Source organism: Ostrea edulis, chromosome 10 (assembly GCF_947568905.1).
Source record: "Ostrea edulis chromosome 10, xbOstEdul1.1, whole genome shotgun sequence".
Classification (NCBI taxonomy): Eukaryota; Metazoa; Mollusca; class Bivalvia; order Ostreida; family Ostreidae; genus Ostrea; species Ostrea edulis.
Window position 1 is genome coordinate 14341254 of NC_079173.1, and position 20343 is coordinate 14361596.

At 35.3% G+C, this 20343-nt stretch overlaps 1 protein-coding gene across 2 annotated transcripts; it reads left to right on the forward strand.

The window, feature by feature from the left end:
* The first annotated feature begins 1432 nt into the window (after positions 1-1432).
* On the forward strand, positions 1433-16377 carry LOC125666857 (sarcoplasmic calcium-binding protein-like). 2 transcript variants are annotated; one of them, XM_048900186.2, is made up of 2 exons: positions 1433-1603; positions 8988-9849. In XM_048900186.2, the coding sequence occupies exon 2, from the start codon at positions 9002-9004 to the stop codon at positions 9536-9538; it is 537 nt and encodes a 178-aa protein (XP_048756143.1). In that variant the 5' UTR covers positions 1433-1603; positions 8988-9001; the 3' UTR covers positions 9539-9849. The 2 variants fall into 2 exon arrangements, with proteins under 2 accessions (XP_048756143.1, XP_048756142.1); XM_048900185.2 differs by lacking the exon at positions 8988-9849 and adding an exon at positions 15570-16377 and having other exon boundaries at positions 1443-1603.
* The last annotated feature ends 3966 nt before the right edge of the window (positions 16378-20343 follow it).

Sequence of the window (20343 nt, forward strand, 5' to 3'; positions counted from 1 at the left end):
AACTTCATGAAGTGCGCTAGCGCTTCATGAAAACTATTCCGATGTGAAGCGTTGCAGTTCATACCCTTTTCAAAAATGAATTTTTTCCTTCTATATTTACATTTTTTTTTTTTTCATTTCTGTTGGAATTCCCTGTCACTAAAATAGATGTACTATATTCAACAAAATTCATACGCACATTGACATCTGCACCGCATTCGGAAATGGCTACATGTATCATTACAGTTGGTAAAGATATTTAAAACAAAAACATTGGAAATTCATTTAAGTTGTTAATGATGACCTGAATCTGGTGAAGTGTAACAATGGATGACAGTTTTACATAGAAATGTATAAAAACTTCTTTAGAAATATTTGGATAACCTTATGGTCAAAGTCCACAAACAACTATCCCGTGGGGGTGGTTAGAATAGGTCCTCGGTACCCCTGGCGGTTCTTTGAATGAGGTCGCAAAAATCAAGTTCCCATGTCACAAAAGGTGTGACGAAATAAAGATTCTTCACTGCTCAAATGCCGTAAGCGCTGAGCAAAGACCTAAATTTTGCAGCCCTTCACCGGCATTGGTAACGTCTTCATTTGGGTGAAAAATTCTCGAGCATCTAAGACAAAAACAACTTAATTCTTTAATAAATTGTGCTTAAAACACAACTTCAGTAAAAGTGAAACTGTAACTGACAGTTGCCAATATTCACGAATGGTTCACGGCAGGGTGTATTATGATTAATTTTTAGTTTTTTTTTTTTTTTTTTTTTTTTTTTTTTTCAAGTGTTTAACATGTCAATTTGCCACATGGTGGCGTATTTTGATTTTTAAAAATGTATCCAGTTTACTGGTTGATTAAACGATAAGCGGGATTCAGCTATCCGGGGAGGTCTGGAACTGTATTTACATATTGAATCTTAATCGTATTAAAAACATAATCGTATCACTTTTACTTACTGCACTTGTATTTTCTCGCACATAGACAAAAACAGAACCATTGCGATAATGAGATAGGAGGTTTAATTACTTCGCCGTATGTTTTGCGTTTAGTTCTTTAATTAGTTGTCGGCCAAGGCTGAGGATGCGCATCAAAATTCCTAGGTGTTGTTTTGATTATAAGCCTCAAAGCATTTTTGTGTGTCCCCAAATAAACTCCGGAGCACGTGACCTCGGACTCCCAGGGGTGTATTGATCTGCCTCATGTATCCAATCCAAGCTAAAATATACCTCTGATTGACATTGGAAATCTATTTTAATGAGGCTCTCAAGGGATGGAGAAACGCAATACTGCATATGCTAGATATAATATAGACAATTAACATAGTGAACCCCCCATACAATTCACATACACTGTATACAAGTAGCGTATGTAATGGTGGTTCGTAAAACCCATTCAACGGGTTCTCCCTCATCGTACCCCTTTGCTTAAATGTTTTACCATGAAAGGTGGGCATACACTGATACGATATCAGAATTGATTAAGCCGGCTATAGTACTTCTGTCATTACATAGAAAGGCCAGTTGACGTCGAATAGAGCGCGAAGACACATCAACTCACTCTTTTCAGGGATCTTGACGCCAGGGGTCGCTCCGGATTAACGTTGTTAGTTTTATTTACTTCGTAAGTACAATTAAGTAATCACCCTACCCATATCCTTCCATCCAGACCCAGAACCTTACCCTCCGACAGAGATTTAGAAATATGTCATCTTCATCCTACCCAGACCCACTGACATATTTACAAATATGTCATATTTTATATAAAATACTTGGGGGAACAGATTTTGGAGTGTGATGTATTTTTTTTTTTTCATGAGGTTTTGTTGGTTTGCTGATTTGACAACTTTTATCGTAATCTAGCACTGCAGAATAACAAATTTCTATGGATAATATCTAATATATTTTAATCGAAATATTGTGAAGAAAACAAAATTAATAACAAACTTTGTATTTTGTTAAACTTATTATCAAGACCCCTTCCCTAAAAAAAAATGAAAATCAAATCAAAATCTCTTGTGCTTTAGAATTCTACACGTACGATAAACTGATTTTTTTTTTTTTTTTTACATGTATCATGAAGTAGAATGATCACTATGAACTGTCATAAAAATACAGTGAATGAAAATAATGTCATATTTTGTCATCTGTCATTTCTTCAAAATTATGTACCGGGAACCAGTGATACTAACAGTCTATATCGATCTTATCACGAACGCAGCATTACGAAAAAATATAGGTGTATAGATAATTCGCGTGGAGTGGTGTCGTTTGCCATGTAAATAATTACTTTCAGTGAATTTTCCCCTCCTCAATCCTGAACATATGTAAATATAGTTCCTGTAAAAAACGAAAATCAGCAAAAACAATGAATAATGCAAGAGATGAGGTTTCTCATTTGAACAGATGGTTGGAATTAGTCTGTGCGTAGCGAATATACAGAGAAACGGTGTTAACACATTACACCTTCCTCACAGATACAAGAAGCAAGGGTATATGATTAGCTGTGACTTGACAAAAAGATGCAATTAGCGTGGTTAATAATTATTCATAGGAAAAAGAAACAGAGATGGGATTAGGGGTTTTATTTTACGTAGGAAGAAAAGTTACTCTGGTTGCTCTCGGCTGGCTTGGAAATCGTAGAATATAAATTATGACTGGTTAAGAAGTATAGATTTTGTTAATAATTTTTAAGATAATTCTCAGATTACTGTGAATGGCGTACACCACGGGGAAAAAAATAATTTCGCAATTCTTAATATTATTAATGAATTTATAGATACCTAAGTGCATGGATATTTTACAATTATCACTGATGTCGGACATGCATACTATATCGGTATATTATATCAACCAGTTTAGCCTTACTAAATAAAAAAATGTAGCTGTCATTTACTAGATGGAATTTTAAGTTTTGATTGAATTTGACTTAAGTAGAATTGAAATTCTGGAGAACCGTCGATAATTCAGGTCTTTTTGACAGCTGTGTTTTACCAAGAAACAAAATGGTTTCTAAGGGAGCTGATGACGGAGTTTTAATAACAATTGTATCGATTATTTCACAAAACACGCTGCCATAATCAGTATATGCATGGGAATCTAATTGTAAACAGCAGTGGGACGTATAAATGTTTTATTGAATCGTCAAAACTGTCATTTCCCCTCGTATATTCTCATATTTATTTTTCTACTAACAATGATGTATATTTTTCGCCTATTCTTCATTTTCTGTTGATGTATGGTTATTTTCTCATTTCTTTTGTTTGTAAGTTTATATGTATATGATTTCGACTACTTCGACATTTAAACGTCTAAATGGAATTGCATCTCGAATTTCTTGGAGTTAACCAAGAACGGTCCGCGATTCAACCTTCCTGAACCTTGCAAGATACACGTTCAGCTATTGGTTCGAATATATATCACGTGACTTACATATGCGGTAAGTACTGCATCAGTTTTGCTTGGGTGCCTATTGTGTTTGATGGAACGCTTAGAGCAGCAGAATCCAGTCGGACCTTGTGACAGACAGGTTGCCCTGACCTTCTTATAATCAAATGTAGATGTCACGTAATGAAAATTTTTAACGTCATTTTGGTACTTGAGACAATTTTACCAACATGGATTACGATGCTATTATTACACGTTCTACACGATAGCCAAATGTGATTAGTTTTAACAAAAGTTTATGAGTAACACTGCAAATACATATTACATTTATAATTCGTTTGGCTTATCCACTCAGTAGGAAAATATGCACAGACAAGTAACATTCACCCCTACGTGTATACATATACGCCGTAATAATTAGAGGTATAAGCCATTTGGAAACATACTGACGTTTGGCAACTGGCTACAGATGTGATTTCTTCCAAGGAGCACTAGTGCACATCATATGCTTAATTACTGCAACATGGGTATTGAGTTGCACAAATAGCTCTTGCAAATAGACAACTTGCACTCTTCTGACAAAGATCTTGATACATATCCAGTATTTCCGTTACGGTTGATGATCATTAATATTGGAGTTTATATAATAAAACTTTATTCATTAGTGTTAAGTATCCGAGATTGAATCAGTGATCGCAATCCATGGCCCACGCGCCAAGGCACGGTGATCTGTCCGCGCTGTGTCTTGCAGCGAAAAGTCCCCTTGCAATGACAAATACAGACACAGACAGACGCGACAAGTTCTTGTTATAATGTCTGTCTTATGTCAAGCATGTATTTTCTTTGTCCTCGCTTTTCTTGCTCATTTTTTGTGTTCTTTTAACAGATTTTCAGCACACGTTTTCGTTTGTCTGTTTCACTGTTACTACAACCTTTACATTTGTATGTTATTATTTTGCACTTTTGGGCGTTCTAATTGTGGAATTAATTCATTCGTTCTACAAAAATGATGATCACCTTTCATGTAAAATTACATGTGGATTGGTGACGTTGACAAATGCTCTAATGACGCAATATTTGCACACATCGATAAGTTTTACAGAGACGTCATGTACGCTGTACATTGCATTTCATTCCATTGTGTCCCCGAGATCTAAGATCGGAAACATGACCCATTGTTTCTCATCTTTTGAAGATAGAAATGTCTAATTTATTGATCTGTTAGAGTAGAGATCATATTACATAGTCAATGATCGGTCTTCTTAGTCACAGTATACTATCTACATTGTCGATGTGTATTCTGCTTAATTTCTGCCATTGCTTGATATTTGCAACTATAAAGACATATTTTGTTTCAATCTAATTAGATCCAGGTTTTTAGTGCCATCTGTCCGCTTGTGAATATATAAATTCCACGAACGCCGCGATCAATTTAGCAACAATGTTGAAATTGTTGGAAAGTATTTTTGTATGGTTTTATTTTCCCCATCTTATTTGAAATTAGACTATTAAATAACAATTACTTATATCAAACGGTGGTTTATTTTTATTTAGTTTGGAGTTTGACCTTTTTGGACTGAAATAGTCGTTTAAATATGGAAATCGTTACCAAATATGGAGACGAGTCAAGGTCAAGTGATCTTCAGCTGTTACGTTTGAATAACTTACAGGTCAATAATATCTATAATTTACGTAGTTAAAAGTATTTATATATATATTTTTAAAAGACAATTCAGAAATATATAAAATGTTTTTCTTTGATATGTTAAACGTTATATGAAGTCGCATGTAACAAGCATTGCAGAAAAAAAAAATTAAATATGCATTTTCTGCAATGCCTGTTACCTTCATATCCCGTTTAACAAACCAAATATTGAAGTGTTTCACAACCGCATTTCCCATTGCATTTACATGTACATCCGCAATTAAGTAGAAACACAATTGGGGGGTATCCTTTTCGGTGCAAGGTGAAGATAACGAACAGTGATCAATCTCATAACTCCTACAAGCAATACAAAATAGATAGCTGGGCAAACACGGACCCCTGGACACACCAGAGGTGGGATCAGGTGCCTAGGAGGAGTAAACATCCCCTGTTGATCTAACGATAAGAAAGAAATATTGAGTCTGAAGTTTTACACATTGAATGTTAAAAATGAGAATTCCCCAAAACGTTTATAGTAATCCATTCACACTACAGGGCACCAAAGTACGAGAACTGCTAACTCAATGCCGTAGTTTAAATCAGTAGTGAGTCCGTAATTCTATACTAGGTGTACAAAACAGTTACAATTGCTTTGAAATGTAATCCAGTATATTATAGTTACATTGCGGCCTCCGTGGCCGAGTGGTTAGAGCATCGTGGCCTCTCACTTCTGTCAGCGCGGGTTCGAATCCTGCTAGCGCCGGTAAGGAAGAAAGTTTCCCAGCTTACTTTCGGAAGGTCGGTGGTCTCTTCCCAGGTACTGGGAGTAGATTCTTCAGGTGACACTTTAAAATTACATGTATCTGATCTTTTTTAAATTAACAGTAAATTTTAGCCAGCTTTTTTTTTTTTATATCTGACTTCATATTCATAAAAGTTTTGCATTAAATAAATCGTTTAGAGTATTTATCAATCCCATTAAATAGCACGTTAAAAGAATTTTTTTTTTTTTTAGAATGATTGTTTAATTTTTAAACAAACACCCTGCTAGTGGCTTTAATCAGATTCATTAGAAAATACAACACTATAAATATTTCATAAATCAAAAAATGTCATTGAAAAGTAATGGTCGTTACTTGTATTTATGAAAGTAATGCATGACATTACAAATACTTGTAATTGAAAAAAAAATGGGTCCATTTCCGCTTATTACTTTTCAGATCTGTAATGATTACAATGCATTACACATTAACCAAGGTCCAGAATTCTAGTCGCTACTTTTTAGAATATTTACAGTCATGCAGTTGTAAAATTTTCAATACCGAAATAATATTTACTGGATTCAAATCAATATACATACGATTGTGTCAAAGATCTTCAATCGTATTTTTTTTTTCTTGTTTTTTTTTCAGTTTTGGGGATTTTTGAAGTAAATTGTAATATCCCTCAACAAACAGGGAGACTAGACTAGAAACGAAATATGCAGAAGAAATGACTTTTCAACGTTTTGGTGTTTACGTCCCTTCGAGTGTCTTTCACTCAATCTATTACGAGACTAGTAATATCAAATGGAATTCTAATACAATCAGTACAAAAAAAAAACAAACCAGGTGTGATAAAAACATTTGCACAAACCCTTGCATAACCGCCATTGTACATGTACATATATACCTAAATTGATCGCGATGATCAACATATCATTCGCAGATTATTTTCACTGCCCATAGTCCATGATTATGCATTATTAGTTCTCACCAGAGCATTACACCAAATTATTGTTAATCTGTCAGGTACTTTTAGAATATGACATTTATTATGATTACAGAGAAAAACAATGGTAAAGTACTATATATAATAACTGCAAAATAATTACCAGGTCTTGTTCAATGTCTTTTTAAATTGACCAGTGAACATTTTCTTCTATTTATTATTATCCAAAAAGCCTATTGTTCGAACTTGAAAGTATATTGTACAGGAATATGCGAGATCGAAAGATCAAGAGTTACTATACTCCATTCTAAAGGTCTGATAGAAGAATTTCATTGGTTTATTCGGTCACCTGACTGGTGAATATATGTATCGTATTTATGTGTTCCAATTCTGCGGAACCTCTCAAGCATTTCCCTTCTAAAAATATTTTGACGTCAGGATCAAAAGAATCGAACAAAGTATATTGAAATCCCCGGTGTTCTTGCAAATGAAAGCAGCATAAAATAAATGTTGATTCGGTATCAAAAATGATTCATTTATTAACTTGGCTTTACTCACCTTATGGGCTATGCTTCTCTCCCCCCCCCCCTTTTTTTTTGGAGCGAATGAAACTTTCTAATACCACACACAATCATTCAGTAATAAATAATATCACATACTTCATTTCTTGAGTATAGGTTTTAGTCGATTTAGACTTTTAAAAAAGTAATTCTGACTGTAATAAGTGAGAGTTAATTATGGACTATGGTACCATGAAGCACCCTCACGGCAACTTGCTTAAGAAAACACATGGAACAAATGCACATGTACATATATTTTGCAAAATATATACCTGGTGGCGTCTCTATTATAATCCATATAATACTGAATTAATCAATACGTACTATGTAGATGAGAACGGGTACGTGTGGATGACGTTTAACCGAGAACATCTCGTGAGGTCAATCCCCACGTGCACATATGTCATGTGGCGAACGATGATACATCGGGAGTATCTACCGAGAATTTGTTTATTTATAAACGATGAACACGACACTCTTATTTACTCAGAGCACGTTATATCGGAATAAATTTACCATCTGTTGTTTCGCCTGCATCACGGTGGAGATTTCGGGCTAAAGACTAATTAGCATTAATTATATATCACTCGTTTAGCAAACACGATTGTTATTTCTTTTTCTGTAATTTCAGTTTCACTATAGAAATTCTGCTTGAAGTTGAATGATTATATATTTTTGAAACCTTTTATATACATCAGCTTAGTTTTCCCACACGGACTAAACCCATTTTCCTTTATACTTCTCTCTGAAATTCCTATATTTTCCCCTTAAACTTTTACAATAAATATTAGTGATATATCTGATATGATTAGCAACCAATGATTAAGCAGTGACCAGGTGAAATTTGAATTAGGTATAATATTATGTGAAAGCTCTTTCAATCTAAATGGAAGCTTATATCGTGCTTCGGAAACTACATGTACCCTGATGCTTATCTTTATCGTTGCATTTACCTTTATAGCCCCCCCCCCCTTTTTTTTTATATATATATAAAGCAATCAAACGAATAGCGATTCAGGGCTTCTGGAGTGACTTACGATTATCCTTTGACTCGGAATTGATGTCAGCGGGTTAACTACTGAACGTGATTTTTTTTTACCTTGCAATTTATCTGCTACACATGTTTTTCATTATAAACCTCTACACATTTATTCGGTGCATTTATCCTGAAGGAACATGAGATTCAATGCCGTGTTAGTAATTCCTCTCACCGCAATACTGCAAATCAACCTGGTATTTGTACGATCTTGCGGAGAGAGATTTCTATTTGAAGTACCTGTATAGTGCCACATTTAGGCACAGATAAACACTTCGTAAATATTTGCAACCACACTTTTTAATTGGAGTATACAACACTTTTTGCGGCTGTTTCCAGAAATAGTGGTACTTCATGGCAACAAGTTCAATTCAAATAACAGATACATGCATGATTTGGCAAAAAACCTCTTGGTTTTAAAAGATGTATAAACTCGTTTCTTCGTGACTTTTATTCATTAATTGCAATAAATGTTTTTCCACAGTCAAAACAATTTTACCTGCAGTTTATTTCCATTATTCAAAAGTTCAAACTGAAAGTAGTGTTGAAGAATACTGATATAAAGTTAAAACTGACCACCTACATGATTGTGCATGTGTGAAGCATTGAAATTGAACGGCCCGTTGTTAGATTTCATTTTCTTTATATAATTATTTTTCTTTACTTTCAGACAATCAAACAAAAATGGACTACCTGACAAAGAAATGGAAAATGTGGTACAAATCTCTTGATGTCAATCATGACGGCAAAATCTCCCTAGAAGATGTTGAGGAGTCTCGAAATAAATTCACCGAGCTTCATCATCTCCTTGGCGACAAGGCCGATTCCGTGAGAGCGGATATGCAGAAATGGTGGACAACTTACATCCTTCCAGCCTCTGGTGGCGAAGTCTCTGAAGAGCAATTCCTCTCCCGTCTGTCTGCATCTTACAACAAAGACAAAGCAGCCTTCAAAGAGGAAATGCAGAAATGCTTTGACGTCATGTTTGACGTCATCGACACAAACAAAGATCGCTCCATCGAACTTAGCGAATTCATATTTGCTTTCAAGGCATTCGGACACGAGAATGAGGAGTTGGTTACAAAAGCATTTAAACTTTTTAATGCTAAAGATGAGATGGTACCACTCCGAGATATCGTCTCCGCCTGGGTCCAGTTCGTCACCGATGAAGACAGCTCCAAACGTGACTACGTGCGCGAGGCTTTTGAATCCGGAGTTTAAAACTTACAAATTACGTAATGAATATATACCTCCTACTCCCTGTTGTACTTCAAAATATTGTCAGGCCGGGCCATGGTAAACACTACAATATCAGTCCTTTATCGATCGATAAAACTATTTTCTAACAGTTCTAAAAAGTCTCATCATCTTGCGTAGGACTAGATTGAGTTGAAGTGTGCGATTTTGATGTCATGACGAAAAAGTACAAGGTCGACCGATCTCTACATGAACGTTCTTTTTAATAAACATTTTTGCCCCTTATTTTTTGTTATGTACCGTGGGTTATAAAATAAAAATATGTGTTTTCCAAATGTATGTACTTTTCTTCATAACAATCGTACCTACACCTTCTATGGTAATAGCTAAGGTGTCGGCGATTAAAAACTGTAGCTACATGTTTAACAGGCACTTATCGCCTTTCCCACAACGGTCCTAAATGTTTATTACCACTAATCAACGATAGGGTTGACCTAATCCGAGATTCCTCTGACTCTTACCCTCGCTTCCCGCAGATGTCACAATATAATAATGGGGGTAAGAGTCAGAGGAATCTCGGATTAGGTTTGATCCTATCGTTTTGTGAAAGTTTGAATGAAATCCATGTCGTAGAGTTAATGTAATCTTGTCCATCGAAAAAAAAAAACACCCCCAAAACACCAACATATGCACATACACTCAATCTCACAAATAAGACTGAATGAATGCAACCTCAATGTCGGAGGTAGAAATGATTTTAAAAAATTGGAGTTGTCTTAAATTCTGCAATATTCTTATGAAATCATTTATTAGTATATATACATTTATGAAATATATTTCATATTTGAAAATAAATGTGGGCATATCTGTCGGAATTCCTAGCCGTGAAAATGTTCGTACTATACATGTATTTATCTTATTAATAAGTGCATTGTTCACAACCGCATCGCATTCATGAGGAAATGGCTGTCAAATGTTTTTTGTCTTTGATATCTCTACAAATTGTAATGATCGCCATTTCATTACAGTGTAAACAATGCGCGTATTAGTATAGATAATAACTCATATAGCGCCTCATATAAAACAATTTACTCTAGAGCGATTTATAGGGGTAAGAAGAGGAATAAAACACAATTGAATGACAGTATGACATCAAATCTTATATCTGTAAAATCATCAAAATAAAAAAAACTATAATCAAGATCGATAGCTAAAGGTTTTTTGGTTTTTTTTTTCGTTTGTTTGTTTTAGGATGTAGAGCACTATGTACATATGTAAAATGTTAAAAATCAACGAAATAAAAAACATTAAAAATATTAAAAATTTGCATTTAAAAAAAAGAAGATATAAATATAGTACGTCTATGTTAATTGGCTAGGGATTCTGATAAAAATGAAAATTTAATGTAAATATAAGAAATAAACTTTTAATTGTAGATATGCATGAGGGGATGATCTATCTAGTTTCATTATTCGTCAGGAATATAATGCATGCGTATACACCGCACCTCCAGCCAATGTGCAACACAGTGTCGGAAACATATTGTTTTTGTTCCGTTTATCATTCCTCTTCTTTAGTGAGAAATTTGTCCGCGCGATTTTATGAAAGTGTTTAAACAGATCCAATTCAAACTTTTTGGGTTGAGGGAGGGGGGGGGGCATGAGGAGGGATGCAATCAATTTTCAAAACAGCCGCCAATTCAAATTTGGATGCCTAATAACGCCAAAGTGTAGTGTAAACATTATTTTATTGCAATATAAACAGGTATATGCAGTACATTGAACAATGAAGATGATTTACAACAGAGATATAATGAATTGCAATAGGAGTTGGAAATAAGTTGTAAACTTAAATTAATCCGTTTTCTTTATGTAGATTTACAGTTATAATAATGATCAGATTTACAGTTATAATAATTTTATTTCTAGGGTAATTTGATGACCCCGGGACCATTTCCAGCATAATTTTTATGCCGCCATTTTCAAAATGACCACCGAATACAGAAATAGTTCTAAGTGTTAAAATCTCTCAGACATTTGGGTTTAGTGGTCAACTGAGGTTCCACAGTTCATTTCTAGCATCAGTATTTTTTTCCATTCAATTTTCAAAATGACCGCCATTTCAAAATGGCTGCCAAAAAATTAACCTTGTCGGATTTCAACCAAATTTAGTTTCTAGGGTGATTTGAGGATCCCAAGTTCATTTCTGCCATCATAACTCTTCCCGAAAAATGTTTCAAGGGCAGAAAGGTCAGATTCTAATGATTTACCATTCATGGGAATTTGATCTATTTCACTTTCATCATTAGTTGATATAAACATTTATTTTGATTTAAATCATTCCAAATAATTCACTGTCCTTTCGATGTACATTGAGTATCTTAAATTGTATCTTTCTTAATTAAGGTATTACATGTGGTTTGAACCTCAATAATGAGACAGCCAAAAGAAAATGTAATAAACAAAAAAATCCATGTTTTGTTGTTGGATTCAGAATTTATTTCACGTGCGAGACAGGATTTTTTTCCCATCATTCGTAATTCGCACTCGTGAAGATATAAAAACAAATCTTGTCTCACTCGTTATATAAATTCTATATCCGACAAGAAAATATTAAATATCTTCTATATATTATAAAGGGGTTTCACAATATACCGGTTTACCGCGACATACCAAAAAAAAAATTGTACCTTAATGCGGTATAAAAACCATATGTATGTCGATATATACATGTAACTTTTTTATTATCTATTTGAATTATTTCTGATCGATTCTAATGAAAAAAGCATTGTCTATTTACATTTTTTTAAAAAAACATATCGCATGTTATTAAATATTCTAATTTTTGTGCAAACTTAATTCTTTTCATGCCAAAAATAAATTTAAATATGTTTTGAAGGAAATATTTTGCGTCGAGCTTTAGTATGAAAATGACGAACTTTTACGCGCCATTATGCGGGACGTCACATGCGAGTTCGAGTACGACGATGCGAAAGCAGCTATATGTATTAGCCATTTTGTAATCAGGTTAAACTGAATGGTCAATTATCACTTCAATGAATTGCAGATAACAGTTCAGTATGGAGTTATATGCCGTATAAGGGTAAACCAGTCGTCAGGAGAAGGAACGTGGACTGCGTGTTTTTTTTCCAGTTTTGCGAAGGAAGGTAAAGATGGACAAATATTTGTCTTCTCGAGGACTTTGTTCTTACATAATAAAAACAGTTGCCTGTGTTCCCTGCACTTTTCCAAAGAGTTGGACAGAGACTCGGCCTCAAGACCATAAACGGAAAATATTCTTAAGTCTAAATTTCAAATCCAGCTAACTTTTGAAATAATTTTCACAAGCAAATAAAGTTTTCAGCATATATTTGCATTTGAATTTTTTTTTTAATGAACCTGCAGTTTTTTAAAACATCTGTGATTAATCTTAAGATAGAAGTTATCAACATTTTGACTTAAGTCTTTTCTTAGCTTGTGGTCTTTGGGCCCGGATTAACTGTAAAAAGGGGTTATGAAGGAGCTGAGGATCCGTTGCGTACTGGGTGTTCTAGTCTCAATTACTTCACAACGTACACACGCGCACCTTAGAAATAAAACAAAAATAACTTACAATAATTTGTACAGCTTTGCGCTCCTAGTCTCTACCAATTAGTAGATCTACAAAACTTTTAAAGCATAAAAAATAATTGAAATTGCATTTATAATAATATATTGTAATTCCTAATTTGAATTGAATATCCGTCCGATGGCTGGTCCAGATAGCGCGAAGTGATAATAATGGATGACGTAATTATACTACAAGGAGGGCGAGTTAATTAATGATAATCAGTGCACAAATCAACTCTTACAGGACACGACTTTGAATGTTTCACTGATATCATTATTAAAACATTTGTTGATTAGCAAGGCAAAACAATTAAAATGCAGTTGTGTTGTGTAGATGTGTATATGCGTTGGTAGATTTAGCGCTAGCTTTTTTGATATACTGCTTTTTCTTATGTAGAACTTGTTCGTTTGTTCCGTGGAAGGGAATGGTCGTCCCGGAAATGTTCGTACCGGTTCTACATGAACCTAAGGACGAATTGTCTCTTCCTCAGGACAAACGAAAAAGGTTTTATTTACCTCACAAGAACACGAAAGAAGGGAAGGGCCAAGCCGTATATAATAAAGACTATATACTAGATCTAGGGATAAAAAGAAAGATAATTTGATCTCATTTTAATCGAGAAACTAGTGACTGTCACAACAAATGAGATCAGCAGAGATTATCAAGGACTGCTATACAACAGATAATAAAGTGTAATATTTTCAGAACGATCCGTGAGCCAATATGGCTATCGTGGAAAATCACCATCGTGCCTAGTACATGATGAAAATTATAGTCTTTATTTTTCTATGGTAATCGAGAACTGACGACAGACGGCGAGTTTGACATGTTAGGTACATTGTATAACGGAATTACAGCGACTGTCTCTACTTATCGTCAATATCTGATAAAATCCCATTCGAACAAAAATCTCACAGCTTCCTCTTTATGTAGCCATGTTAAGTTTTCGGTCTATTCGAAACCCTTTTTTGATTCATGCATTGAGGAATTTTAATCCACGTGCATATGGGAGGAGGCAATCTACGTATATGGCGCAATCCTTTAAGGTAAAATAAACGTACCGAATTCATATGTAACATGATATGTTCTCCAAATAGATCAAGAAATTAATGGAAAAATACAATAAGCGGGATTACAAAGAAGTGTATTTTATTTCAGTCTAACGCCACATGATAGAATTTCATGACTATTATGAATTTTATCTGTTGATTCGTTTTATTCACCTACAGGTAAATGCCATTTTTCAAAGAGGTTCATGGGCTTTAACGGTTAAGATTGTTAATTGATTATGGTTTTACGCCGTTTTGGCAATATTGCAACCATTTTACGGCGACTAATTAAATGAAATGTTTGCCCATTTTGGTTGTGAGTGTTTGAGTTTCCCTGACGGACCCCAGTGAGCCTACCCTTTCGAAAATCAGGGAAACGATCTTTTGCGTGCCAATAGGGTTTAAGTCTTTACATTTTTAGTCTTTTAGATATTGTTGTGTTACTTGTGTGGTTTTCATATTTCTTCATTTTTATTGTTTGTTTATTTGTGATACGTCCTTTCAAAAATGTTCCACAAATTTAGACCTATGCTTAGCGCTCAGTGCTGTAGCAGTGAAGGATTCTTTAATGGGCATGAACCTGCCACGACACGGGACCTCCTTTGTGTGGTCGTATCTAAAGGACCCATGATTCTCATTTTTAAATACCGAATGTGTGGCGAAGGAGCAATCACTAGCCATGCTAACATCTTGGGTATGACGCTGCCATGGCACAAGTGGGGCTCGAACTTAATGACCTCCCGATCACAAAATGAACGCTCTGTAATGAATCACTACGGCCGGTCTTTTATACATTGAACTAGATATTAATAGATACATTGGTGTAATTGACACCAGCCGTGGTAGCGTAGTGGGAGGGGCTTTGCTTCGTAACCGAAAGGTCCCGAGTTCGAGCCCCGCTAAAGCCCTCGGGGTGATACAGAGTACGACAGCAATATATCAGTCTTTAGGGCGACACAGAGCAAGCCAGATAAATCAGCCCTTAGGGCCATGCAGCGCTAGATCCATTCTACTGTCAAAGCTAGTCTAGATCACCTTTACATTGTCTAATGCACAACTGGGTAAATGATGATCCATGGCTCATCTATCACCATCCATAGAATGATACACTGGATGAACAATGTTAAGTTTGGAAACGCTCATTCGCGGTATATTTCAAAGCAACACGTAAGATCACCTACAACTGAAGTACCTGTGGATTTATATCTAAATTTTGTACACCTACAAATGCTTTTAACAATACGAAAGAATCCGCATGAAGTAGCTATTACAATATAGATCTATCAATTGTTTTCAAATGAAAAAAAAAATACAATGAAGCACAACATACATGTAGGTGAAAAATATCCGAGATAAATATGAGAAATCACTGTTCATATGTCTGACTTTCTTTGCAGTCCACTCAGAAAATGGACTACTTGACAAAAAAGTGGAAGATCTGGTACACATCCCTGGATGTCAACCATGATGGGAAGATCTCGTTTGAAGACGTCGAGGAATCTCGAAACAAGTTTACCAACCTCCACGAACTCGTAGGCGATAAGGCCACAGGAGTCAAAGTCGACTTTGAAAAATGGTGGAACACGTACATTTTCCGAACCGGACCAGGAAAAGAAATTTCGGAAGATGAGTTTGTGGATAGCTTAAAAGCGGCATACAACAAGGATAAGAAAGGCTTCAAGGCTGAAATCCAGAAATGTTTCGATGAAATCTTTGATGTTATTGACACCAACAAGGATCGCTCAATCGAACTAGATGAGTTCATTTATGCATTCAAGGCATTCGGTCACGAAAATGAAGAACTCATCAGGAAGGCATTTGCTTTGTATAAAGCTCCATCTGGTCTTGTGCCTCTCAGGGACATTGTCAGCGAGTGGGTTAAATTCATCACAGAAGAAGACAGCAGTGTCTCGGACATAATAATGGAGGCATTCAAGACGGGACTGTGATGAACTTTGACCTTAGGCAAGTCACGTGCTTTTAAACTCCTCCTATAATTTGAAAGACAGTTGACCAGACCCCGTATATTTTCTGTGGCCACAGCGGGACGAAGGTTCGATTTGTGTCGACCAATTCTCTCCCATTCATGTTAGTAAACATACGAAAGAGAAAGGAGTTCCCAAATTTGATGACCCTCTGGACCATACATGATATTCCATTCGTGTAGTACCTTTAACGTGTAATAAAAGAAACCTTTTTTCAGTAGTCTTCGTTGTCTATTTCTTTATTCAAGCACAGCGTTCGATGGATTTCTCGAGCATACACACTAAGCATATGCCAGTATATTATTTGTAAAAGACAAAAACTTCTGTAAATAGCAAGTGTAACATCATCTGTTGTATTTCCCGACAAGGATTGCGACAATGTGTGACTACGCCACTGCTTCCCTTGTAGATATCCATCAGTTCAATGTAATAAATCATTTTAATCCTTTCTTCAGGTAGACTCCGACCATTAGCAAACAGTCTATATAGAACTGGGATTTGCTAAAGTTTAGCTTCGACATAATGGGTCAGTACATGTGTATATATGTGAACAAATTTGAAAGATCCAAAATGTTAGTAGACTTTTACATAGATAAGCCAAATTTTATCAAAGGTCTCAAATATAAAATATATATGCAAACTATGTAAACATAGCAACATTACACACTGAAATAAGATTGATTGATTGAACATTGTTTAACGTCCCTCTTGAGAATATTTCACTCATATGGAGACGTCACCACTGCCGATGAAGGGCTGCAGAATTTCGGCCTATGCTCGGCGCTTATGGCCTTTGAGCAGGGAGGAATCTTTATCGTGCCACACCTGCTGTAACACAGAACCTCGGTTTTTGCGGTCTCATCCGAAGGACCGAATTAAGTGAAGTACATCAACTTAGTAGGGTTTTTTGGTGGGGTGGGTGGGTGTTATTTTCAGAGATTTCCCAGATAGAGACACTCTGTAATCGCTTATGAATTCTTTTCATACATCTACTAATACAATGCTTTTGGTGCATCATGCTGGTGCATAACTATCAACAAATACTCTGCCTTAAGGAAACTTTGAAACATGCCCCAATGTTCTTCAAAAATTTTAAAATGTAAAGAATGGAACTCTTCAAAAGGAGGTAGAAAAAAATTGTATATAGCAAGTGTCTGTAAATGTGATCCCCGGGCTATTTTGACCCAGATACAGTACCAACCAGACAGGACTGCTTAGTAGTCCCGCAGCAGTCCCAGTAAAAACAACCCGAACAGCAGTCCCAGTAGTAACTAGTGGGAGGAGCTAAGCCGACAGTGAGATTATCAATAAACATTGTCGATAATCGCTGGAGCTCGTCAATACGGTAGTCGAAATCGAAGATAAATGACTTACAACGTAATTAAAGAGAAAAACAATACATTATACATGAAAACAGCACATATTCAAAATACTTGCGTGACACTTTTTCATGAATTTATAACAAAATGATAGTTTATGAATACGAGTGATACATGCAGTGTTTATAAGTCTGATAACCACAATGACTGGGTTGTTGAAAATAATGTGTTTAAAGTCGCCTTAATGATTTATTCACTTATCATCTATATTAAACTAGCAAAAACTGCTTTCCACTTACGTGTACACGTATTTCTTATTTGTAAATGATTGGTTAGATATGGGTTACTTATTGCCAGCATTGTAAAATTGTTCAATTTCACTACAACATTTAGACAGATTTAAATAATTATGAAGGGACTTTCTTGTCAATCATCACAATGACAATCATAATGAATCACGTGATTCATTCACGCTTGGCTGAACAAAGCAGTCCAGGATACTGCTGGGACTGCTTTCTAGAGCAGTCCCACTTTTTTGAGAGAGCAGTCCCAGGGACTGCTTTCTGGGACTGTTTGGGTGTCAGGTTGGTACTGCACCTTATTAATCACCTGAGTATTATTTAAAAGTATCACTAGCCCTATTGGCTACGGGATCTTCAATAAATGTCCTGTTTCGTATATTGAATTAACTTCTAATAGTCAGCAGCAGTATCAAACAAGATTATTATGTTATTTTGCACAAAACCAAAAAACAACAACATAATTTTACCTCCGAAAGTACCCATTCTGATGAAAGACACAATATGATGGATATCATATCAAAACTATATAAATATGTTAAACCCGCCTTGGAGTTGCGAAATTCACAATTTTGGTATATCCCCTCTCGGTTTTCCTAAATATGCATCGTATTTAGATAGTTAGTTTTTATTTAGTATGACCAAAATTAAAGAATTCTTTCAAATGATAAGGAAATTTAATCACTATGAACATTTTGGCCTCACCCTGGTACCAAACCCTCTACCCCTGTGATCATGGAAATTAAGTTTAGTAAAGGAATACCTGCTCCTTTTCAATATCCAGTCGGTTTCAATCTAATATTAATAAATTAAAGAAGACGTAAATTAGATTTTCTACATATAAAAGCATATCCTAAGTTGGGGCCCAACATTGAAGTCAGAACGAGAGATCGTGAGTTCGAGCTTCGCTCACGCTAAGGCCGTGTCAAACTTGAAGCGAATTTATTGATCACAAACTGGTTTGAAAATAGCTCTCTACGATTTCGAAACTGTTTGATGGTTTAATGGTTTGACACGAAATGGAAAGTTTCTTTTACTAAAACATCAAACATAGCACTTATGTATACCTATGTCCTTTATTTTTACAATCAGAAGACATTTCTGAAACCTTTAGAATGTAAATATGCGCATGTCCAGTTCTTTATACTAATTACAAAGGCGATAAAGGATTTATTTGTACCATCAGAAGACATTTCTGAAACCTTTCGAATGTAAATATGCCTTTGCCCAATTCTTAATACTCATTAAAAAGGCGACAAAGGAAGAAGGCTTGTCACAAATTATGCTGAGGCAACAGTACCCTTGTATAAAAAGGATGGTTCCCATGACAGGTCTAGAATAGACACCGGTGAGTCCCTAATTATTAAGTTAGCTCCATATTTATTACATGGTGATCAAGAAGGTTGTATGAAAACCACAGTTGCAAAACAATTGTTGATCTATGTCAAATATGTTTTTACACAGCAAACGCTACAAACAATTGCAGATCTATTAGGGGTGTGTGAGGCGCCAGTTTTCAATTTTGTGAAATGCATTTTGTCTGTACTATCACAGGGGCTAAGCCCGTTTTGGGCCCGAACCCTGTGATACCATAAATATAGAAAGGGGTCTAACTCTGGTCCAGATAAAAAACTAACCACTCGCTTCAACTGCCTAAAACATCTAAAATTAGGCACGCTTTGCGTAATTTGCCGGTCTCATTGCATCGATTAATGTTTTAACTACTTGCATGCCAAATTTCAAGTCACAGGTTCTTAAAATAACAAAGATATATGTCATCGTTCTCTCGATTTCACTTGTTTATTTTTACTAGACATTTACCGGACCAGGTCACGGAGTCGTTTCTCACCTATGACAGCAGCGAAATTCAGACTAGTGTGGAAGATTTCGGACCTGTCAATTAAAATTTCACATCAATTATACGCTACTTCCTTCCTCATACCTTAATAAAGTTGTTTATGTTCGCTGTATCTGGGTCGCTTATTTTATAAAACACCAACTCCTGACTCTAACTGCTATTTTTAGAAACGTACTAAAGACCCGAAATACCAAAAACTTTAAAGAAGGGGATAATGGGTAAAAATAATCTAAATGAAATAAAATAAACAAAATCAAAAAATTAAGAAAGCCAAAAAATAATACTCAATTTCCTTCTCTAGGTGCAATATCACAAGAATAATGTTTTGATAAATTTTAAGGTATTTGAGATTTTAAGTCTATCGGGTATTTAGTGCTTTCATTAAAATGGCAGATCTTGTCAACAGTTGATGCTGCTGAGGAAAATAAGTCGTGTAACGTCTACACGAAGAACATTATCAAAATATGAGGAAGTAAGTAGCGTATAATTGATGTGAAATTTTAATTGACAGGTCCGAAATCTTCCACACTAGTCTGAGTCATAGGCGAGAAACGACTCCGTGACCTGGACCAGTAAATGTCCTAGTAAAAATAAACAAGTAAAATCGAGAGAAAGATGACGTATATCTTTGTTATTTTAAGAACCTGAGACTTGAAATTTGGCATGCAAGTAGTTAAAACATTAATCTATGCAAGGAGAATAGCAAATTA

What these genes read in the sequence shown, in the direction of transcription:
- LOC125666857 (XM_048900185.2), top strand. Translation starts at nt 15,582, where the DNA reads ATGGACTACTTGACAAAAAAGTGGAAGATCTGGTACACATCCCTGGAT.